The following is a 21,651-nucleotide window of genomic DNA, read 5'->3' on the forward strand; positions in this document are numbered from 1 at the left end:
AAGTAGCGTTTCAAGCTATAGTTTCTTCCTGAGAACTCCATCAGCTCCCCAGTTTTCAGCTTCCTCAGCGTTTATGTCTATCACTTTATCATCCAATCAATGGCCATATGCGCTTGTGAGACCTGAGAAATGTCAGTAAAACCAGCACATTAAGCTCAATGTTTGCATCAACTATCCTTGAGGCAAATTCTGAAGATCAGTTAGCCTGTCCACATTTCAAATGGTGACAGGCTGAGAAGAGGTGGTCTGCACAACCTGTAAAAAATCATAGCTGACAGATGACTGAAGCTTGTGGGGCTGTTCTATGCATGAAAGATGGAAGAATTCCCAAATCAGCACTACTGCAGAAACTAGCAGACCTCTTAACCCAAAAAAGAATTTTTATGAAGGACATAAACTGGGAAGTTTATAATGCCTACAAATGACAGGAATCTGGTGCTAAAACTTTTCAAAAGGAAAAAAGTTGTTTAATATTAAATTCTGATATTAGGTTTAAATGACAATTACAAGAATAAATGAGTTAGTTAATAAGTTGTCATATATGCTGAAGACAGCTGAGACGTGGACTGCAAAATTCCCAGTATCACCTGGAAGTGGCATATTTTTTTATCCATGCACTTAGAAATTACAGAGTTAGATAACTTCAGTACCTTACCGACTTCGAATGATCCAAGACACCCAAACGTCTAGTCAGTTTCCTTATCACTCCATCACCTGATTGGTTGGCACCAACAGCTAAAACTTTTGTTTCTTTTTGAACAGGAACAGAGGTATGAATGAAACAGTGGCATCTTGTTGCTGAAGAGCTTACAATTGTGGGTTTTAGATATTCTGCTACAACTGTTCTTCTGTAACACTGTGTTGGTACCTGTAAACAAATATGTGCATGAGACATTGAAATTTTGAACTCAAACTATTAAATATTCATTCATAATCAAAGACAAAAATCAGTATTAGGATAATTTCTGACAGGAAAGCAGCCAACTAACCCAAATTTAAAAATAATTGTTGCATACGTAACTACGAGGGTTGGAACTTTAATAGTGGCAACTATTTATTTACAGCTCGTACAGAACAGATACATGTTTCAAAGTTTTACTGACCTTCAAAGTAGTCACCAGCATTGTGTATAACCTGCTGTCAGAGATGTGGAAGCCATAGGATACTCTTAGCAGTGCCAGTTGTGTTGACAGTTCGAGTGGTGCTGTCTATTGCCCAACGAATTTGTAGCAGATCTGAAGCAAATGCTGTGAAGTGTTCCCTTCAGTTTAGAAATAGAGTTGAACATACGAGGGCGTAAATCAGGGGAATGTAGTAGGTGGTATAGCACTTAGCAGCCCCATCAGTCAAATCAGTAACAGCTTGCACTGTACATGCTTGAGCATTGTCCTGCAAAATGATGGTCAGGTCCTGCAGAAAGTGTCATCACTTCTGCCTCTATGCTATTCATTTTTGGAACACAACCTACAACCAGCTTAGAGACAGAAGTGAAAACACTTTCTGCAGAACCTGACCATCATTTTGCAGGACAATGCTCGAACACGTACATCGCAAGCTGTTATTGATTTGTTTGACTGACGGGACTGCTAATTGCTATACCACCTACTTCATTCCCCTGACTTTAGCCCTCGCGAGTTCAACTCTCTCTCTAAACTGAAGGAAACACTTCAAGGCATTTGCTTCGGAACTACTACAAATTCGCTGGGCAACAGACAGCGCCGTTCGAACTGTCAACACAACTGGCACTACTAAGAGTATCCTAAGGCTTCCACATCGCTGGCAACGTGTTATACACAATGCTGGTGACTACTTTGAAGGTCAGGAAAACTTTGAAACATGTATCTATTTTGTACGAGCTGTAAATAAATAGTTGCCACTATTAAAGTTCCAACCCTTGCATATTTTTAAAACTGTGCGTACTAGTCAAACTCCAGTTTCAGCACCTGGTACTAATGCACTTATCTTGTTTTCAAAGTACTATTTAAATACTTTAATAATACACCTGGTCCTACCACTCACTTTCACCTTATGTCTCATACCATACTGCATGAGATTTTGCCCATCATTTACTTCTGAGTACCAGTGTAACTTGGGTCACTAAAAATAAGTAACCCTGTTTTAGGTAAGAAATATTTCACTACTCATTATTTCTATTCACTCCACTGTTTTCAACCAGTCTGTATTACAAACCACAAGGAGAATTTTAATGTGGCTTTGATGGACTTCACTGAGTGAAGCGGTGCAGTGGTTAGCACACTGAACTCCCATTAAGGAGGACAACAGTTCAAATCATTGCCCGGCCATTCAGATTTGGGTTTTCTGTGATTTCCGCAAGTCACTCCAGGCAAACTGTTCTTCAAAAACGGCATGGCTGATTTCCTTCCCCTTTCTTCCACAGTACGAGCTTGTGCTGTGTGTCTAATGACCGCACTGTTGATGGGATGTTAAACTGTTAATCTTTCTTCCTTTTTGTGATGGACTTCAAGCTGGTGGTGGTAGTGGTACATATGTGGCACTCAACAGCAAGGTCATCAAGACTACACTAATTGGAGATGTGTATCATTATTATTACCAAAAGGTAAAATGTAAAATATAATTCTCAGCCACTCCGTCTCACCCGCACTTTCACACAAAAGACTAAGGAGACATGTGCTGCCAGTCATTTATGGTTAAAACACAGACTAACCCACAACAGCTGAATAATATAGTAAGGAACTGTGCCTGGTCGATCAACAGGGAAATAAAAAAAATAAATCAATCACCCTGGAACAATGGTATGGTGAACACGGATGGAATGCTAGCGACCGTGGGGTTGAGAGTACATTGCATACATGTTGCTTCATGAGAATTTGCTGGCACATGATAAGCAGTGGATCACTAGCCAGTCTAACTACCACAACACAGAGGCTGGGAATCAGATTGTTTCTGTGTGATCTTGTTACCAACTCATTCCCCTCATGGTGAACAGTATTGATGTGCAGTAAGGTGGCCTATCCGAGCTGTAAACTATGTATTTGGAGTCAAGGCGGAATTGCACAAACTCCTTGTAAAACTGCAGCAGACATGTTCGGTCTGTTTCACATGACCTGTGGTCGACTCATTTTAAACTGTCTTCAGGTTTTCAACTTTTACATTCGACAGATGTGGTAACCATGTGAGCCACTCATCAAATGTGAGACCCAGAAACTCCACCAACTCCTGCAATACGAGGTGCATTCAAGTTCTAAGGCCTCCAGATTTTTTTTCTCCGGATTGGAAAGAGATAGAAACATGCGCATTGTTTTAAAATGAGGCCGCGTTCATTGTCAATACGTCCCAGAGATGGCAGCACCTTACGGCAGATTGAATTTTACCGCCAGCGGCAAGAATAAGAACTGTTTTAAATACTTAAAATGGCGACGTTTTCCTTACTTGAACAGCGTGCAATCATTCGTTTTCTCAATTTGCGTGGTGTGAAACCAATTGAAATTCATCGACAGTTGGAGACATGTGGTGATGGAGTTATGGATGTGTCAAAAGTGCGTTAGTGGGTGCGACAGTTTAATGAAGGCAGAACATCGTGTGACAACAAACCGAAACAACCTCGGGCTCACACAAGCCGGTCTGACGACATGATCGAGAAAGTCGAGAGAATTGTTTTGGGGGGTCGCCGAATGACTGTTTAACAGATCGCCTCCAGAGTTGGCATTTCTGTGGGTTCTGTGCACACAATCCTCCATGACGACCTGAAAATGCGAAATGTGTCATCCAGTCGGGTGCCACGAATGCTGACTGACGACCACATGGCTGCCCGTGTGGCATGTTGCCAAGCAATGTTGACGCGCGACGACAGCATGAATGGGACTTTCTTTTCGTCGGTTGTGACGATGGATGAGACGTGGATGCCGTTTTTCAATCCAGAAACAAAGTGCCAGTCAGCTCAATGGAAGCACACAGATTCACCGCCACCAAAAAAATTTCGGGTGACCACCAGTGCTGAAAAAATGATGGTGTCCATGTTCTGGGACAGTATGGGCGTAATCCTTACCCATTGCATTCCAAGGGCACTACGGTAACAGGTGCATCCTACGAAAATGTTTTGAAGAACAAATTCCTTCCTGCACTGCAACAAAAACGTCCGGGAAGGGCTGCGCGTGTGCTGTTTCACCAAGACAACGCACCCGCACATCGAGCTAACGTTACGCAACAGTTTCTTTGTGATAACAACTTTGAAGTGATTCCTCATGCTCCCTACTCACCTGACCTGGCGCCTAGTGACTTTTGGCTTTTTCCAACAATGAAAGACACTCTCCGTGGCTTCACATTCACCAGCTGTGCTGCTATTGCCTCAGCGATTTTCCAGTGGTCAAAACAGACTCCTAAAGAAGCCTTCGCCACTGCCATGGAATCATGGCGTCAGCGTTGTGAAAAATGTGTACATCTGCAGGGCGATTACGTCGAGAAGTAACGCCAGTTTCATCGATTTCGGGTGAGTAGTTAATTAGAAAAAAAATCGGAGGCCTTAGAACTTGAATGCACCTCGTACTGTGAATTGTAACTGACAAGTGGTTGTCGCAAGGCTGGAGAAGGAACATAATATGGCAAAGTTCCCTGCAAACAAAAAACACCAAATGGAAGACTTTACATGGCAATAGCACATAGTCACATTTAAAACAGATCCCTGAGGGGCACCATTCTCTTACTTGAATTGCCCAGAAAGAGCATCACTACCCAGATATAAAAAAATAAGTCTGGAAAGAAAGGACAGTATGAATATTGGTAGTCATCCTCCTAAGTCCCACTTGTGGAGATTCCCTAGGATGTGATGCTTCCAGCTAGCATCGTAGATCCTCTCACAATCAAAGAGAATACCTATGAGGTGCTGCCTATGTACAAAAGATAGTTGCATTCCCACCCGTAGCATGGTAAGATTGTCCAAGGTTAAATTATTCCTTCGAAACCCACAACACTAGTAGAGGCTCTGCAGTTGCCATGATTCTAGGACCAAAGCCAGATGCTGACTGACCACACGTTCTAGCATCTTTCCTAGACAGCTAGCGAGGGCCACGCTATAGTAACTACTGGGCAATGTGTAGGAGGAGATAACGAACTTGCCTTCTTCCATGAGTCGGGAAAGTCTCCAGTCAATCACATTTTATTAAAAAGAGATTGGATGATAACCTTTGCATCCACTTTGAGGTACTATAACATGCTGTTCTGGCTATGGTCCTTACCTGACACAGTCTCCCTGACCTGAGAGAATGCACACTCAAGCTCCCACACAGAAAAGGGTTCGCTATAGTCCTTGGTGTTGTAGGAATGGAAATTCCAACCACCCTTATACATTAATGGCTGATGGCAGCAGAAAGCTGGATCCTGATTTTCAGTGGCAGTGATCAAACTGAAGCACTCTGCCATTGCCTGGACAATGCCTCCAGGTACAGAATGGACACACCCTTGCCCAAGCACAGCAGTTATAGGTAATCTGACAAATTTTGCAGATAGCTTCAAACACATTTTTGGAGCTAGTGGAACCATTTATCAAGTCCAGAAACACTTGCCACGACCTCTTCTTGCTCTCTTTGTTCTTCACGCTTCTGTCCTCTCGATAAAAGGCTGCAAGGTTTGTAGTGGGTGGTTGGCATTTAAACAGTTGCAAAACCCTGTATCTACCCTTGATTGTGGAGAGAGACTCATCATTCCACTATGTGACATGTCACCACTGAAGTCAGACTGAGGATTTGGGGACAGATGCATCTGTAGCAGCACCACCATTTAAGATAGGAAAGTTAGATTTGGTGCAATATTTCTGAGTGCACGAGTTACAGCCAGGCACAAGCCTGATGACAGTAAGTTAAGCTGACCAGCAGCTGCGAAGTAGAACGGAGACCACAGGGCCGTCGAACCGCTGAAAAGAGTAAAAGTAGCAGTTTGCATGGGGCAAGTTACAGGCAGAAGGGTTCCACTGGCACAACCTAGATGTTATGAATACATGACTCGGAGCAGCTTGTTAGCAAGGCAGAGGCGCACAGCTGCATATAAATAGATGCCGGTTTTCTAACGAGGGGCATTCGAGTGTGGCAGCTCTCCTGGACAGAGGGGCATGTCACACCACCAACTATACGTAGCAACAGATGGGGCGCCAGCATTCCAGACCATGGCAGGTCACTGGTTCGACCCTCTGAGGCCAACGTGGGGTCCGGAGCCAGCCAGCGGCGGGCCACTCGACAACTTGCTACCGCAGGCAGTCTTGTCGTCTCCCAACACATGCCGGAGGTATCCCGGGGCGAGGGCCACAGATTTGGCTGTCTGATCACAGGCGCTTGTTGTCGCCGCGATCCTAACCACGACGGTGAAGAAGCAACGGGGGTGAAGGCTGCTGAGTCGGCTGCTGGTGCATCCAGACATCGTCAAAACTCTGCAGCTGTACACGACCAGTACGCCGCAATACGTTGCACGGAACGCTGAGGTAACCTTCTGCGCCAAGCTGTTTTACAGACAGCGAAGTGCCATCCTCAGCATCGCGGGACCCTGTGATACTGTAGCTGGGAATAATAAAACACTTGAAGATCACAGCCGAGTTTTAATACGGCGCATCCTGATAGCTTCCATCCACGTCCTACATTCCTCCACCGCAGGCCAACATCTACATTTCGCAGTGACGGCTACACATCAGAGGCATAGTGGTTCGTGCTGGTAATATGGTCCACCCTTTTCCGGACACTATATCAGCATTCAAAAGCAGCCAGTTGGCTGTTCAGCATCCAGTCAGCTCTGCCACGAATCCACTGTGGCAGCTTCTTTTCAGGGACAGCTCTATCCGACAGGTGGATCCAGACAGGGAGGTGGTCACCCGAATGGAAGGCACTGACCACTTCCCACTAAGCAGCATCTATGGGGCAGGATAAACAGAAAGCAACGTCTGTGGTGGAGAATGACACCCCCCCCCCCCCCTGCAGTGCCAATTTGCAGGAAACTATTACATAAAAAGAATGTATGCTGTGATACTACATTACAGAAGACCTGAACCGAGTTCATCCTTTTCATCATTCTCTCACTAAATTAGGATTCACGCGAGACATGTACCCTCCACAACCAACAAGGAGTTGCTCCTTTAACACAACTCATTTTGATTTAACGACAGTGGCGATTCATACAAGCACACAGTCAACAAGGCATTAAAAGTGTTGTTGGAAGTGATGTTACATGATCAAACAACAGTGAAACACAGCTCATAAAGACTGATCTGCAAAGGTGTAATGATATTATCACATACATTTTTTTTTTTTTTTCAAACTGTTTATCCTCTATATGAATTATCTGATCAGATTTAATCTGAAGTAATTTTGCAAGCCAAGTTAGGGGCTGACTGACTATGATAAACTTTAATCACTCAAAGCCACTGAATAGACAAGTATAATCAACTTAAAATACATAAACAGACTCAGCTGTGTAGTTTGGCTCCTATTTGCATTCCTGTTGTTCTATGCTGAGGAACAAAATTGGTGCTTCCCTGGTCCAGTGCACAATCTGCTACTGTCAGTTTATTTGTATGTCCTTAGTCTTGTGTTATTTAAGCCAGGTATTCATATTAATTTTTGTGGTTCCCAGGTGCACTATGCTTTGACCATGGCCTAATGCCCATGAAACAAAATTCAGCAAGATCCAGCCTTGAAAGCTTGCACTGCATGATCTAACCGCTGATGCTCCCCCCTTCATCCTTATCTACCATCCTCCTCACTACACTACAGGTGGGTCCCTTCTCATCTTGTTAACACTTTTACTTTTATGCGCGTCTATCAGCAGTACCAAACATTTCTTGCCCTAAGGGTAAGTACCGGCCAGTAATTCTGTTTCATATTTATTAGTTTTCTGAATAGAATTATCCTGTGGTACAGCATTCTTTTTCCCCAAGCTATGCACTCGTTATCTGTGCTATCATATTACTGCCATCTGTACAAAAGCATTTAGTTCCAAATACAGCCTGCCGGATATCTGACCATCATTAACTGCATAAGCAACTGCTTCTAATTACATTACTGCAACTGGTACTAAATGTTCGGAAGATTAGAAAAATTATAAGTTGAGAGATTTGAGTGTACAATTTCCACCTCCTTATTCACTAAATTTGTAAATAAATGCTTAGAAATTAATCATCACACATCGCGACAAATGTTTCTGACAAACAGCATTATAAATATAATTACCAATCATTTCAGTTGCAGTAATTCAACCAGCACTCTTAGGTTCCTGCATAACCACATAATTGTATATCGTAACATACTCATAGTAAATGTAAATTGTACCTTTCCCATTCCCATTAATTAAACAAAACATTACACTCACGTAGTGAGTGGTTCTCTATGTATGTCTTGATGTTCAATGCCAAACAGTATCTTTCTGTTTTCAATACGTTCATCTTTTGTTGTGTCTCTTAACATTTTGAGAGTCAGCTATTTGATACATATTGAAATGGGTCTGCAACTTCGATGTACACACCGATTCTTGGAAATTACCAAATAACTGCACACTTGTTATCTTAAAAAAAAAATTCTCTCCTGCAATTGTTAAATTAAACAGCTCACAGATTAATTCAACTGCACGAAATTTTATTCTCAATCCAACACTGTTATAGAAACAAATGAACAAAATAAAATACTTACACATGGAGATACTTTTCTTAACACTGATCCTTTTCTTAGCATTCAGCGATTCCAATCCTCCTCAATACTAAATAAATACAAATACCTTTATAACTGCAATACCCCTTACTCACTGAAGAGAGAAAGGTAAAAAAAAAGCATGTATCTCAACATGAAAGACCCCTTTTATGACATATAACTTACAGCCTTCGTTTTGGTAGGAACTTCATCAGTATATCCAAATCTTCATGCATATTCTGCAAACCACTGAGGAGTGCATGGCATAGCATACTTTCCAATATACCGGTTATTAGGGCTTCTCCCCATTCCATTCATGTACGGGGCACAGGAAGAATGATTGTTTAAATACCTCTGTGCATGCTGAATTAATCTTATCTTGATCTCGTGACTAGTTTGGAAGAGATACTTAGTGGGTTGCATTAAACTCCTAGATTCTCCATTTACAGCTGGTTCTTGAAACTTTGCAAGTAGGCTTTCTCAGATTGCTGATGTTCAAAGGAAATATGCAGCATGTCTGACTGACCTCTTATCACTTTTTCTAGAGTAAAAAGAAATGCTTTATCTCTATGCATTTTGTGAGATGATGGCATTTAGGAATGTCTCTGACTTTCAATGTTACCATATTATCAACCTTGGGAACTCTAACTTCTGACAGTTTTCTCATTCCTCGAAGAAGTCTACCAAGGTAAATTATTCCCTTAGCAACTTCTGTTTCTACTACCAACACACCTTCATTTGATATGGCAGTCATTGCTTGTCTTTCACTGGTAAGGGGACCATCATAAGTGTAAATAACAGATTTTGACAGGTCTCCGATATGCTGTAGAGGGACATGCCCTGAGTATGAGGCTATCCGCCTTTTTAGCGACGGGCTTTGGTTTTTGAGAAAATTGATTTTGAAGTTCATTGCACACTGTAATATGTGTAGCATTAGCCAAGTTCCAACCAAGTAAGCATGGCGTAGTGGTTAAGGTATACAGCTACCAAGCTGGAGGTACCGTGTTCGGGTTCTTTCCGTGATTTTTGCCCTTTTTTTATCAGAATAGTCCAACATTTTTCCATTTTATTTTATAGAACATCAACAAACAGTGTAAATTGTGTGACATCCTTAAGAAGTTTAAATTGTGTAGGCTTGGTCAAACAGAAAGCGGACTGTCTGCAGGGGCATCCCGTGCAAACTCTGTGTATTGTGACAGTGTATTGCCCTGGTCACCGCCTTTTATTTGGCTATGGAGATAATGCAAAGAGTTCTCATGGACAGGCCTCTGTGTATAATGAACATGTATCACCCTGGTAAAACAAACGGCGGTGACCTAGCTCCTAAACCACTAGTTTGCATTTGGATTCAATGTCCGTTGCTTGCAATGCATTGTTAGTGCCGTGTGTGTTCGAAGAATGCAGTGAAATGGATGACCCAAGTGTGTCTACAGAAGTGCATCCAGAAGAAGATACATCTAAGTAGAAGGGTTGAATGAACAATCGAGAAGCAAAATCACTAAAGCCATCAAATATGCGGAAAAGTTGCTTCGTGATTTACATCTTCTAACAAATACACTGCCCAACACAATCTCTGCTAATTCAATTGCAATTGGCAATGAGATATGTATTGCAATACAAGAACCTGTTGGCCGAGAGACATATCATTGATGGTGATGAATTAATGATCATCAACGAAGAAGACGAGGTGCATGAATATGAGGCAGTAGGTTTCACTTTCGTGTGGCTGTTCTCTTTCTTGTGGCTGAATCAACATAATTTAAATCTATTTACTTTGCAATATATGGGAGTAGAGGGAGATGGCGATTTTGTCGCTGACGAATTCACATATGAACCAGCAGATTATGCGCCTCTATGCTACATAGAACGAACAGTCACTCTTGCAGTCGCTCATCCAAAATGGAGCATAAAGTTTGCAGTCCCACGGTGTCTCTTGATTAAAACATAAATCAATATTACATCGATGGAAAGAGGATGTGAGATGAGGTGGAACTTAACATGATAAATGGAACACTATCGATCGTGAGACATATGGACAGTTCTTTGAAGCAAGACAGAATTTGGAACAGGTAAAACATGTCAAAATATATGTCAAATACATTGTAAGAAAGAGACTGACTTGTGAAAATAATATAATTTCTTCTGCGAGCAGGCGACAACCAGAACTTTACAGCAATGGGCGATGAATGCTGCTGTTCCACTTTTAGTGGATACCTTTAATTTCGTGACCAGCTCGGCTTGGGTCGAAAGATGTAAACAAAAGCATAGAATCAGGCAAAGGAAGATTACGAAGTTCATCAGTTCCAAAGAATGGGCACTGACAGAAGAAGTATTAGTAGCTACAGAAGAATTCTGCACACAAACGAAAATACGAATTGGTAATTTTAACCTCAACTACATAATCAACACCAATCAAACAGCTGTCAATATCAATCAATATACAATAGAGCCCTCTTGGAGAAAAGTGTGAGAACCATTCTTGTCCAGAGAAAAGATTTAAACAAGATAAGTCATTTGTACACAGCACAGTACACTAACTGCATCAGGAAAGATGATCCCGTACTTTTTTTTATGTAAGCAGAAACCGTCTGAAAAATTTGGCCCTAATGTTCAGAAAAGAGTGGATGAATTAACCCTCAAATTTAAATACGTAACTGTGTCCTGCATGAAATCAGAGAAGTTCACGAAACTGGTGTACGAAGACTTTTTTAAAATCTGCGATTATTCTGTACATGGGACAGGAAAAGTTTCTATACTGTATATCATTGATACATGGGGAGAGCAGACTGATCTGACCATATACGATCACATCTTCATGGACGAGAGGAAAGCGTGCACCTGCACCGTAAAAGTTATCCCACCAAAGTATACTCCACTTTGCCTGCCTTTTGACGTATATTTTTATCGACAGGCTAAAATTTTCACGAAGAAAATTCAGACTGCTCCCGATTTGTTGAAGACCAACAGAGCAATCTAATCCAGGGATGATTCCATAAAAACTGCACTCATTAACTTTGCATCAATTCAGAGCACTTGATTTTCCGAATATGATCAAATATGCATGGTTTGCATCAAAACCTTTTTGAATGTAAATGAACAATCTTTTCCAGTATTGCTCTTAAAAACTCTATGCGTCTGCAAGACAGTTGTTGTTGTTGTTGTGGTCTTCAGTCCTGAGACTGGTTTGATGCAGCTCTCCATGCTACTCTATCCTGTGCAAGCTTTTTCATCTCCCAGTACCTACTGCAACCTACATCCTTCTGAATCTGCTTAGTGTATTCATCTCTTGGTCTCCCTCTACGATTTTTACCCTCCACGCTGCCCTCCAATACTAAATTGGTGATCCCTTGATGCCTCAGAACATGTCCTACCAACCGATCCCTTCTTCTGGTCAAGTTGTGCCACAAACTTCTCTTCTCCCCAATCCTATTCAATACTTCCTCATTAGTTATGTGATCTACCCATCTAATCTTCAGCATTCTTCTGTAGCACCACATTTCGAAAGCTTCTATTCTCTTCTTGTCCAAACTATTTATCGTCCATGTTTCATTTCCATACATGGCTACACTCCATACGAATACTTTCAGAAATGACTTCCTGACACTTAAATCAATATTGGATGTTAACAAATTTCTCTTCTTCAGAAACGCTTTCCTTGCCATTGCCAGCCTACATTTTATATCCTCTCTACTTCGACCATCATCAGTTATTTTGCTCCCCAAATAGCAAAACTCCTTTACTACTTTAAGTGCCTCATTTCCTTATCTAATTCCCTCAGCATCACCCGACTTAATGAGACTACATTCCATTATCCTTATTTTGCTTTTGTTGATGTTCATCTTATATCCTCCTTTCAAGACACTGTCCATTCCATTCAACTGCTCTTCAAAGTCCTTTGCTGTCTCTGACAGAATTACAATGTCATCGGCGAACCTCAAAGTTTTTATTTCTTCTCCATGAATTTTAATACCTACTCCGAATTTTTCTTTTGTTTCCTTTACTGCTTGCTCAATATACAGATTGAACAACATCGGGGAGAGGCTACAACCCTGTCTTACTCCCTTCCCAACCACTGCTTCCCTTTCATGTCCCTCGACTCTTATAACTGCCATCTGGTTTCTGTACAAATTGTAAATAGCCTTTCGTTCCCTGTATTTTACCCCTGCCACCTTTAGAATTTGAAAGAGAGTATTCCAGTCAACATTGTCAAAAGCTTTCTCTAAGTCTACAAATGCTAGAAACGTAGGTTTGCCTTTCCTTAATCTTTCTTCTAAGATAAGTCGTAAGGTCAGTATTGCCTCACGTGTTCCAGTGTTTCTACGGAATCCAAACTGATCTTCCCCGAGGTTGGCTTCTACTAGTTTTTCCATTCGTCTGTAAAGAATTCGTGTTAGTATTTTGCAGCTGTGACTTATTAAGCTGATAGTTCGGTAATTTTCACATCTGTCAACACCTGCTTTCTTTGGGATTTGAATTATTATATTCTTCTTGAAGTCTGAGGGTATTTCGCCTGTTTCATACATCTTGCTCACCAGATGGTAGAGTTTTGTCAGGACTGGCTCTCCCACGGCCGTCAGTAGTTCCAATGGAACATTGTCTACTCCGGGGGCCTTGTTTCGACTCAGGTCTTTCAGTGCTCTGTCAAACTCTTCACGCAGTATCAAATCTCCCATTTCATCTTCATCTACATCCTCTTTCATTTCCATAATATTGTCCTCAAGTACATTGCCCTTGTATAGACCCTCCATATACTCCTTCCACCTTTCTGCTTTCCCTTCTTTGCTTAGAACTGGGTTTCCATCTAAGCTCTTGATATTCATACAAGTCGTTCTCTTGTCTCCAAAGGCCTCTTTAATTTTCCTGTAGGCGGTATCTATCTTACCCCTAGTGAGATAGGCCTCTACATCCTTACATTTGTCCTCTAGCCATCCCTGCTTAGCCATTTTGCACTTCCTGTCGATCTCATTTTTGAGACGTTTGTATTCCTTTTTGCCTGTTTCACTTACTGCATTTTTATATTTTCTCCTTTCATCAATTAAATTCAATATGTCTTCTGTTACCCAAGGATTTCTACTAGCCCTCGTCTTTTTACCTACTTGATCCTCTGCTGCCTTCACTACTTCATCCCTCAAAGCTACCCATTCTTCTTCTACTGTATTTATTTCCCCCATTCCTGTCAATTGCTCCCTTATGCTCTCCCTGAATCTCTGTACAACCTCTGTTTCTTTTAGTTTATCCAGGTCCCATCTCCTTAAATTCCCACCTTTTTGCAGTTTCTTCAGTTTTAATCTACAGGTCATAACCAATAGATTGTGGTCAGAGTCCACATCTGCCCCTGGAAATGTCTTACAATTTAAAACATGGTTCCTAAATCTCTGTCTTACCATTATATAATCTATCTTTTTTTTTTTTTTTTTTTTTTTTTTTTTGTGGTTTTCGGGCGCACAACTTCAATGGTCATTAGCGCCCTGACTACTCTAAGAATGCACCGCGAGGCACAAGTTGACAACAACAACTAAAAGGGAAAACACAATAAAAGACAGACTGACAGGCATAGGATTAAAAAACATCATCAAATGTCCTTAGCGAGGTTTGTCAAATTGATAAAACAAAGAACACGAGCAGCTGCTCGTGGGTCATCCGCTAAAATGGCATCTAAAGTATTAGGCAGGTTAAGATCGAGGCGCAGTGTGGTAAGATCTGGACAGGACATTAAAATGTGTCTAACCGTCAGCAAGTGCCCACATGGGCAGAACGGCGCCGGCGCAGCCGTCAGCAGATGGCGATGGCTGAACCGGCAGTGTCCAATTCGTAATCTTGCTAAAACGACCTCCTCCCGCCGAGAAGGGCGTGAGGAGGACGTCCAAGCCACGGGAAGAGGTTTTAAGGCCCGAAGCTTGTTGTCGGTAAGTGCAGCCCAATCGGCATGCCACAGCGACACAACGCGCCGACAAATGACCCTGCTAAAATCGGACGAAGGGACACAACAAGAAGCTGTCCGAGGCTGGAGGACCGCAGCCTTGGCCGCGGCATCTGCAGCTTCGTTCCCAGGGATACCGACATGGCCAGGAACCCACATAAAGCTAACCGGCGTACCGACGTCCACCAGCTGCTGAAGAGAGCGTTGGATCCGGTGTACGAAAGGGTGAACCAGGTACGGATCACTGAGGCTCTGGATGGCGCTCAGGGAATCTGAGCAGATGACATAAGCAGAATGTCGGTGGCGGCAGATGTAAAGAACAGCCTGGTAGAGGGCAAAGAGCTCAGCTGTGAAGACCGAACAATGGCTATGGAGCCGGTATTTGAAACTTTGTGCGCCGACAATAAAGGAACACCCGACCCCGTCATTGGTCTTAGAGCCATCGGTATAAATGAAAGTCATGTCGATGAACTTCGAACGAAGTTCCAAAAAACGGGAGTGGTAGACCGAACCGGGGGTGACCTCTTTTGGGAGCGAGCTGAGGTCGAGGTGAATGCGGACCTGAGCCTGGAGCCAAGGTGGCGTGCGGCTCTCGCCCACTCGAAAGGTTGCAGGGAGTGAAAAATTAAGGTGTTGAAGGAGGCGACGAAAGCGAACTCCAGGGGGTAGCAGGGCAGAGACATACAACCCGTATTGACGGTCAAGAGAGTCGTCAAAAAAGGAACGATAAGACGGATGGTCGGGCATTGACAGTAGCCGACAGGCATACCGACAAAGCAGTATATCGCGCCGGTAGGTGAGTGGCAATTCGCCAGCGTCAGCATGAAGACTCTCTATGGGACTGGTATAAAATGCTCCGATCGCAAGTCGTAAACCTCGATGTTGTATGGAGTTGAGGCAGCGTAAGATGGATGGCCGTGCAGAGGAGTATACGAAGCTCCCATAATCCAGCTTGGAGCGGACGATCGACCGATATAGACGAAGTAGGACGGTTCGATCCGCTCCCCACGACAGACCACTGAGAACACGGAGGACATTTAAAGAACGGGTACAACGGGCGGCCAAATATGACACATGTGGAGACCAGCTAAGTTTCCTGTCAAATGTAAGGCCTAAAAATTTGGTTGTCTCCATGATTGGGAGAGCAACGGGACCGAGTCGTAAGGACGGTGGGAGAAACTCTGTGTAGCGCCAGAAGTTAATACAGACCGTCTTCTCGGCAGAAAAACAGAAGCCATTGGCGACACTCCAGGAGTAAAGACTGTCAAGAGAACGCTGAAGACAGCGCTCCAGGACACGTGTACACTGCGCGCTGCAATAGATGGTAAAATCGTCCACGAAAAGGGAGCCTGATACATCAGCTGGGAGGCAATCCATTATTGGATTGATCGCGATGGCGAAGAGAGCGACGCTTAAAACTGAGCCCTGTGGCACCCCATTCTCCTGGCGAAAGGTGTCGGACAGGACAGAACCCACACGTACCCTGAACTGTCGATCCATTAAAAAGGAACGAATAAAAAGAGGGAGGCGACCGCGAAGGCCCCATGTATGCATGGTGCGGAGAATGCCCGCCTTCCAACAGGTGTCGTAAGCCTTCTCCAAATCAAAGAACACAGCCGCAGTCGGGCGCTTCCGCAAGAAGTTATTCATAATGAAGGTCGACAAGGTAACCAGATGGTCAACAGCAGAGCGGCGCCTACGAAATCCACATTGTACATTGGTAAGTAGGCGTCGAGACTCGAGCAGCCAAACCAATCGAGAGTTAACCATTCGCTCCATCACTTTACAGACACAGCTGGTAAGCGAGATAGGTCGGTAACTGGAGGGCAAGTGCTTGTCCTTCCCCGGCTTAGGAATCGGGACAACAATAGACTCGCGCCAGCATGCGGGAACATGTCCCTCAATCCAGATGCGATTGTATGTACGAAGAAGAAAACCTTTACCCGCAGGAGAAAGGTTCTTCAGCATCTGAATATGAATAGAATCAGGCCCTGGAGCGGAGGACCGTGATCGGCCAAGTGCGGTTTCGAGTTCCCGCATGGTGAATGGGGCATTATAACTTTCACAATTCGAGGAGCGGAAGTCAGGTGGCCTAGCCTCCTCTGCCTGTTTGCGGGGGAGGAAGGCAGGGTGGTAATGAGCGGAGCTCGAAACCTCGGCGAAAAAGCGGCCGAAGGCATTGGAGACAGCCTCAGGGGCCACAAGGACTTCATTCGCGACCTTCAAGCCAGAAACTGGGGAGTGGACCTTAGTGCCAGATAGCCGGCGCAGGCTACCCCAGACAACAGAAGAAGGAGTAGAACTGTTGAAGGTGCTTGTGAAAGCAGCCCAGCTGGCTTTCTTGCTTTCTTTAATAATACGACGACACTGAGCACGTAATCGTTTATAATTAATACAATTCGCCACTGTAGGGTGGCGTTTAAAGGTGCGTAAAGCACGTCGACGAGCACGTAAAGCGTCTCTACATGCTGCGGTCCACCAGGGGACCGGTACGCGACGAGGAGAAGAAGTAGGGTGAGGAATGGAATATTCAGCAGCAGCGAGAATGACTTCCGTGAGGTGTGCGACCTGACGATCGCAGCTTGTGAAGGTTTGATCCAGAAAGGTCGCCCTGGAAGAGAAGAGCCCCCAGTCTGCCTTGGAGATGGTCCAACGAGAGGAGCACGGAGAGGGAGTATGCTGCAGGAGATGGATAACACACGGGAAGTGGTCGCTCGAATATGTATCAGCAAGTGCATACCACTCAAACCGGCGTGCAAGTTGGGGAGTACATATAGAGAGATCTAAATGGGAATAGGTGTGAGATGTGTCTGAAAGAAAAGTAGGGGCGCCAGTATTGAGGCAGACAAGATTGAGCTGGTTGAAAAGATCTGCTAACAAGGAGCCCCTCGGGCAGGATGCGGGAGAGCCCCAAAGAGGATGGTGGGCATTGAAGTCTCCTGTTAACAAAAATGGTGCAGGTAGCTGAGCAATAAGTTGCGTCATGTCTGCCCTGGTAACGGCAGATGATGATGGAGCGTAAACAGTACAAAAGGAAAACGTAAAAGTGGGGAGAGTAATGCGGATGGCAACTGCCTGCAGGCCGGTGTGCAACGTGATGGGATCGTAGTAAATATCATCCCGGACCAGCAACATAACCCCTCCATGAGCTGGGATACCTACCACAGGGGGTAGGTCAAAACGCACAGAGGTGTAGTGTGCCAAGGCAATTGGATCGCATGGGCGTAGCTTCGTTTCCTGGAGGGCTACGACGAGCGGACGATGCAAGCGGAGCAGCAACTTCAAGTCCTCTCGGTTGGAGCGAATGCTGCGAATATTCCAGTTAATAAGTGCCATCGTAAGAAAAGGAAGATGAGAGAAGGGGTCACCTCGAAGGCCGCTTAGGGCCTGGCTTCGAGCGAGCACTGCCGCCGCTAGCAGGAGGCGGACAGTCATCGTCCATGGGGTCTACAGGGTCATCGGCCATCTCGGGAGGATGGCCGGGAGGGGGAGCTTCCTCCGCCGGTGAACGGCCAGATGTTCGGCTACCAGCGGTGCGGCCAGGCGAAACGGATGACGGCCTGGGGCGGCAACCGCTGGGTGGCGCAGGAGAAGAAAGGCGCCGCGGCGGAGAAGGAGAACTGTGCTTTCTATGCGCCTTTTTAGAAGGACGTTTGGTGGAAGTACCGGTCGAAGGCTGGGAGGTCGAGGGACGGAGGAAGTCTGCACGGGATGGTTCCTTCTTGAAGGCCCGTGCATCTGACTTCGGGGTCTTCGACTGAGCAGAAGCTGAAGAAGTGGCTGGTGTCTGTGGGGTAATGGGAGGAAAAGGAGACGTCGACCGCGCGATCTTAGCACTGGCCGAACGGACGACCGTGGTGCTGAAGGTCAGATCGCATGTCTGGGTTGCTACCTCCCGGGTAGTCCGAGGAGAGGCAAGGACAGTGCTATATTTCCCCGCTGGGAGCAGCGTGGGCTTCCTACTAGCCAATAGCTTGCGAGCAGCCGAGGTGGACACTTTCTCTTTGACTCGAATTTCCTGAATACAGCGTTCTTCCTTATAGACAGGACAGTCGCGGGAGGATGCGGCATGGTCACCCTGACAGTTCACACAACGAGGATACGGAGGTGGACAGTCACCCTCATGGGCATCCCTGCCACAAGTGACACATTTAGCCGCATTGGAGCAAGACTGTCGAGTGTGATTGAAACGCTGACACTGGTAGCAGCGCGTAGGTGTCAGGACATAGGGGTGAACAGAAATAACCTCGTAGCCCGCCTTGATGCGCGATGGCAGCTTAACACTATCGAAGGTTAAGAAAAGTGTCCGGGTCGGTATAAGGTCATTGTTGACCTTTTTCATGACCCGATGGACAGCCGTCACGCCCTGCTCAGCGAGGAAAGATTGAAGCTCCTCGTCAGTCAATCCGTCGAGAGAGCTACTATAGACTACACCTCGAGACGAATTCAAAGTTCGGTGGGCCTCCACCCGGACAGGGAACGTGTACAGGAGGGTGGCCCGAAGCAGTTTTTGTGCCTGAAAGGCACTCTCAGTTTCTAGTAATAAGGTGCCGTTACGCAACCTGGTACAAGATTTGACAGATCCGGCTATGGCATCTACGCCCTTCTGAATAACGAAAGGGTTGACAGAGGAAAAATCCTTTCCGTCCTCAGATCGAGAAACTACGAGGAACTGTGGGGCAGGCGGTAGTACTTTTGTCACGGTAGGCTGGTCACGTTTCCGTTTGTGGGTCGAAGTCGAAAGAGATGGAGTAGAATCCATTGCGGAGGAATCCCCCATGATTGCCAGCGTCTCCGATGGCGCGCTCCTTCCTTGTGGGGACCCTCTCAGAGGGCACTCCCGCCTTAGGTGAATGTTTACACCTCAGGTCACACCTCCCGAGAAACAGACGGAGGGACCAATCGGCATGGTCAGAAGGTATCAGCTCAGGCAATCACCCCTCCCCGGGCCTGGCCTTTACCAGGGGGTACGCGCGTGCCTTACATGTCTACCCAGGGCGGGGACTTACGCGTTACCCCGTCACCGGCTACGCGTGCGAACGCGTGGGTCGGCCTTCAGACACGCACAGGGAGGAAGGAAGAAGAGGAAAAAGAAGAGAGGGAGAAAGAGGACAGACTGTCTCAAACGCCGAGGCGGAGACCAGAGAAGGCAAGGAGAAGAAGGCAATGAGAAGGCAAGGAGAAGAAGGCAATGAGAAGGCAAGGAGAAGAAGGCAGTGAGAAGGCAAGGAGAAGAAGGCAGTGAGAAGGCAAGGAGAAGAAGGCAGTGAGAAGGCAAGGAGAAGAAGGCAGTGAGAAGGCAAGGAGAAGAAGGCAATGAGAAGGCAAGGAGAAGTCAAGGGAAAGAGTAAGGAAGACAGTGAAGTGGAGAAGAGCAAAGAAAGGATCCAACAAAAGGAAGGAAGAAACGAGAAGTGAAAAACCAAAAAGACCACCATTATAGGTCGTGAAACCGTCCGTCTCCGGACGCAGGCGCTAACTACCCCCGTGAGGGGGATGGACTCCTTTTAGTCGCCTCTTACGACAGGCAGGAATACCTCGGGCCTATTCTAATCCCCGGACCCGCAGGGGGGATATAATCTATCTGATACCTTTTAGTATCTCCAGGGTTCTTCCATGTATACAACCTTCTTTCATGATTCTTAAACCAAGTGTTAGTGATGATTATGTTGTGCTCTGTGCAAAATTCTACCAGGCGGCTTCCTCTTTCATTTCTGTCCCCCAATCCATATTCACCTACTATGTTTCCTTCTCTCCCTCTTCCTACACTCGAATTCCAGTCACTGCAAGACAGTAGCTTTTATGAAATGCGTTTGGTGCTATAAAACATTGTGTTTTCTTTGCTTTTACGACAAATACTCATCCGGATTTCTGTTGTGGCATAGCAAGCGATGCAGGCGATAACGAGTAAGATTCTGTAATGATGACGTGAAAATTAAATTACTATGGCAAAATTGAATATTTCTTAATTATTCCACACAACGTACACTGTTTGCTGATATTCTGTAAAATAAAATGGGAAAATGTCAGACTATGCTGATTAAAAAAACCACGGTACCTCCAGCATGGTAGCTGTATACCTTAACCACTGCGCCACGCTCACTTGGTTGGAACATGGCCAATGTTATGGATATTACACTGCACAGTGAACTTCAAAATCAATTTTCTAGGAAGCCAAGGCCCATCGCTAAAAAAAAGCGGTTAGCCTCTACAACATATCCAAGACCCATCAAAATCCGTTATTTACACTTCTGATGGCCCTCTTGTGAGCAGGCAGACAGCTCCACCTGCAAATGTAATAAGGATATCAAATGTTTACAGCCTCTCCAACAGCCTTCATCACTGTATTCGCCTCTGGACCATATATTATAGCTGTCACATATATCTGCTACGTACCAAGAGTACTCGGTTTAGTCTCACTAAATTTTCTGTTGATGCTGGGTCAAGTGTTTGGGGCAGGAAACACACACTGTAAGCTACAGCACGTCTGATTCTTAGCATCAGATACATCAATTGCATTGTGTTAGGGAAATTACTCGTCCCTATAATCTTTGCTTTTGCTTTGATGTATCTGGTTTTTTACAATAAGTGTTGAAACAAGTCTGTATACGTGAAAATTGAAATACTACAGAATCTCCCTTGCATAAGCTTGTTGCTTGTCTCAACTGCACCTTTGTCAAAGCATTTAATCTCAAGTTAGAGAAAATATTATGCTGGTTTCATGGCGATCTTGAATTAAGTTTTCAACTCCTTAATGACCTTTCTGGCATCCTGTTGTTCTCTCACCATAACTAACAATTTCTTATAATCATCGTCTCAGACAAATACACATGAACCTGCATCATTTGCCATAAAACCTCCTGACAAGAGAACTGCTCCAAAATATTTATTCTCTCTCTACACTTACTTTAAGTCCACATAAATTTCACCTTACTCTGCAAACTCTGTATCATCACTGTACCCTTCGGGCTGATGCATATAGATTACTACTTCTAATTTTCCATACAAGAAAAAAGTACACACATCAAATTATATCGGACACATCATCTCAGTTGCAACACCACTTTAACAGTGAACGAACTGTGCTCAGAT

General features: G+C 44.7%; 1 protein-coding gene across 1 annotated transcript in view; it reads right to left on the bottom strand.

The window, feature by feature from the left end:
- Positions 1-21,651, bottom strand: part of LOC124774854 (ubiquinol-cytochrome-c reductase complex assembly factor 1) — a 147,682-nt gene that overhangs the window by 90,371 nt on the left and 35,660 nt on the right. The window contains exon 2 of the mRNA XM_047249515.1: positions 656-868. Coding sequence (XP_047105471.1) covers positions 656-868 — 213 coding nt within the window. The remainder of the gene's footprint in view (positions 1-655; positions 869-21,651) is intronic.

The sequence above is a fragment of the Schistocerca piceifrons genome, chromosome 2 (assembly GCF_021461385.2).
Source record: "Schistocerca piceifrons isolate TAMUIC-IGC-003096 chromosome 2, iqSchPice1.1, whole genome shotgun sequence".
Lineage (NCBI taxonomy): Eukaryota > Metazoa > Arthropoda > Insecta > Orthoptera > Acrididae > Schistocerca > Schistocerca piceifrons.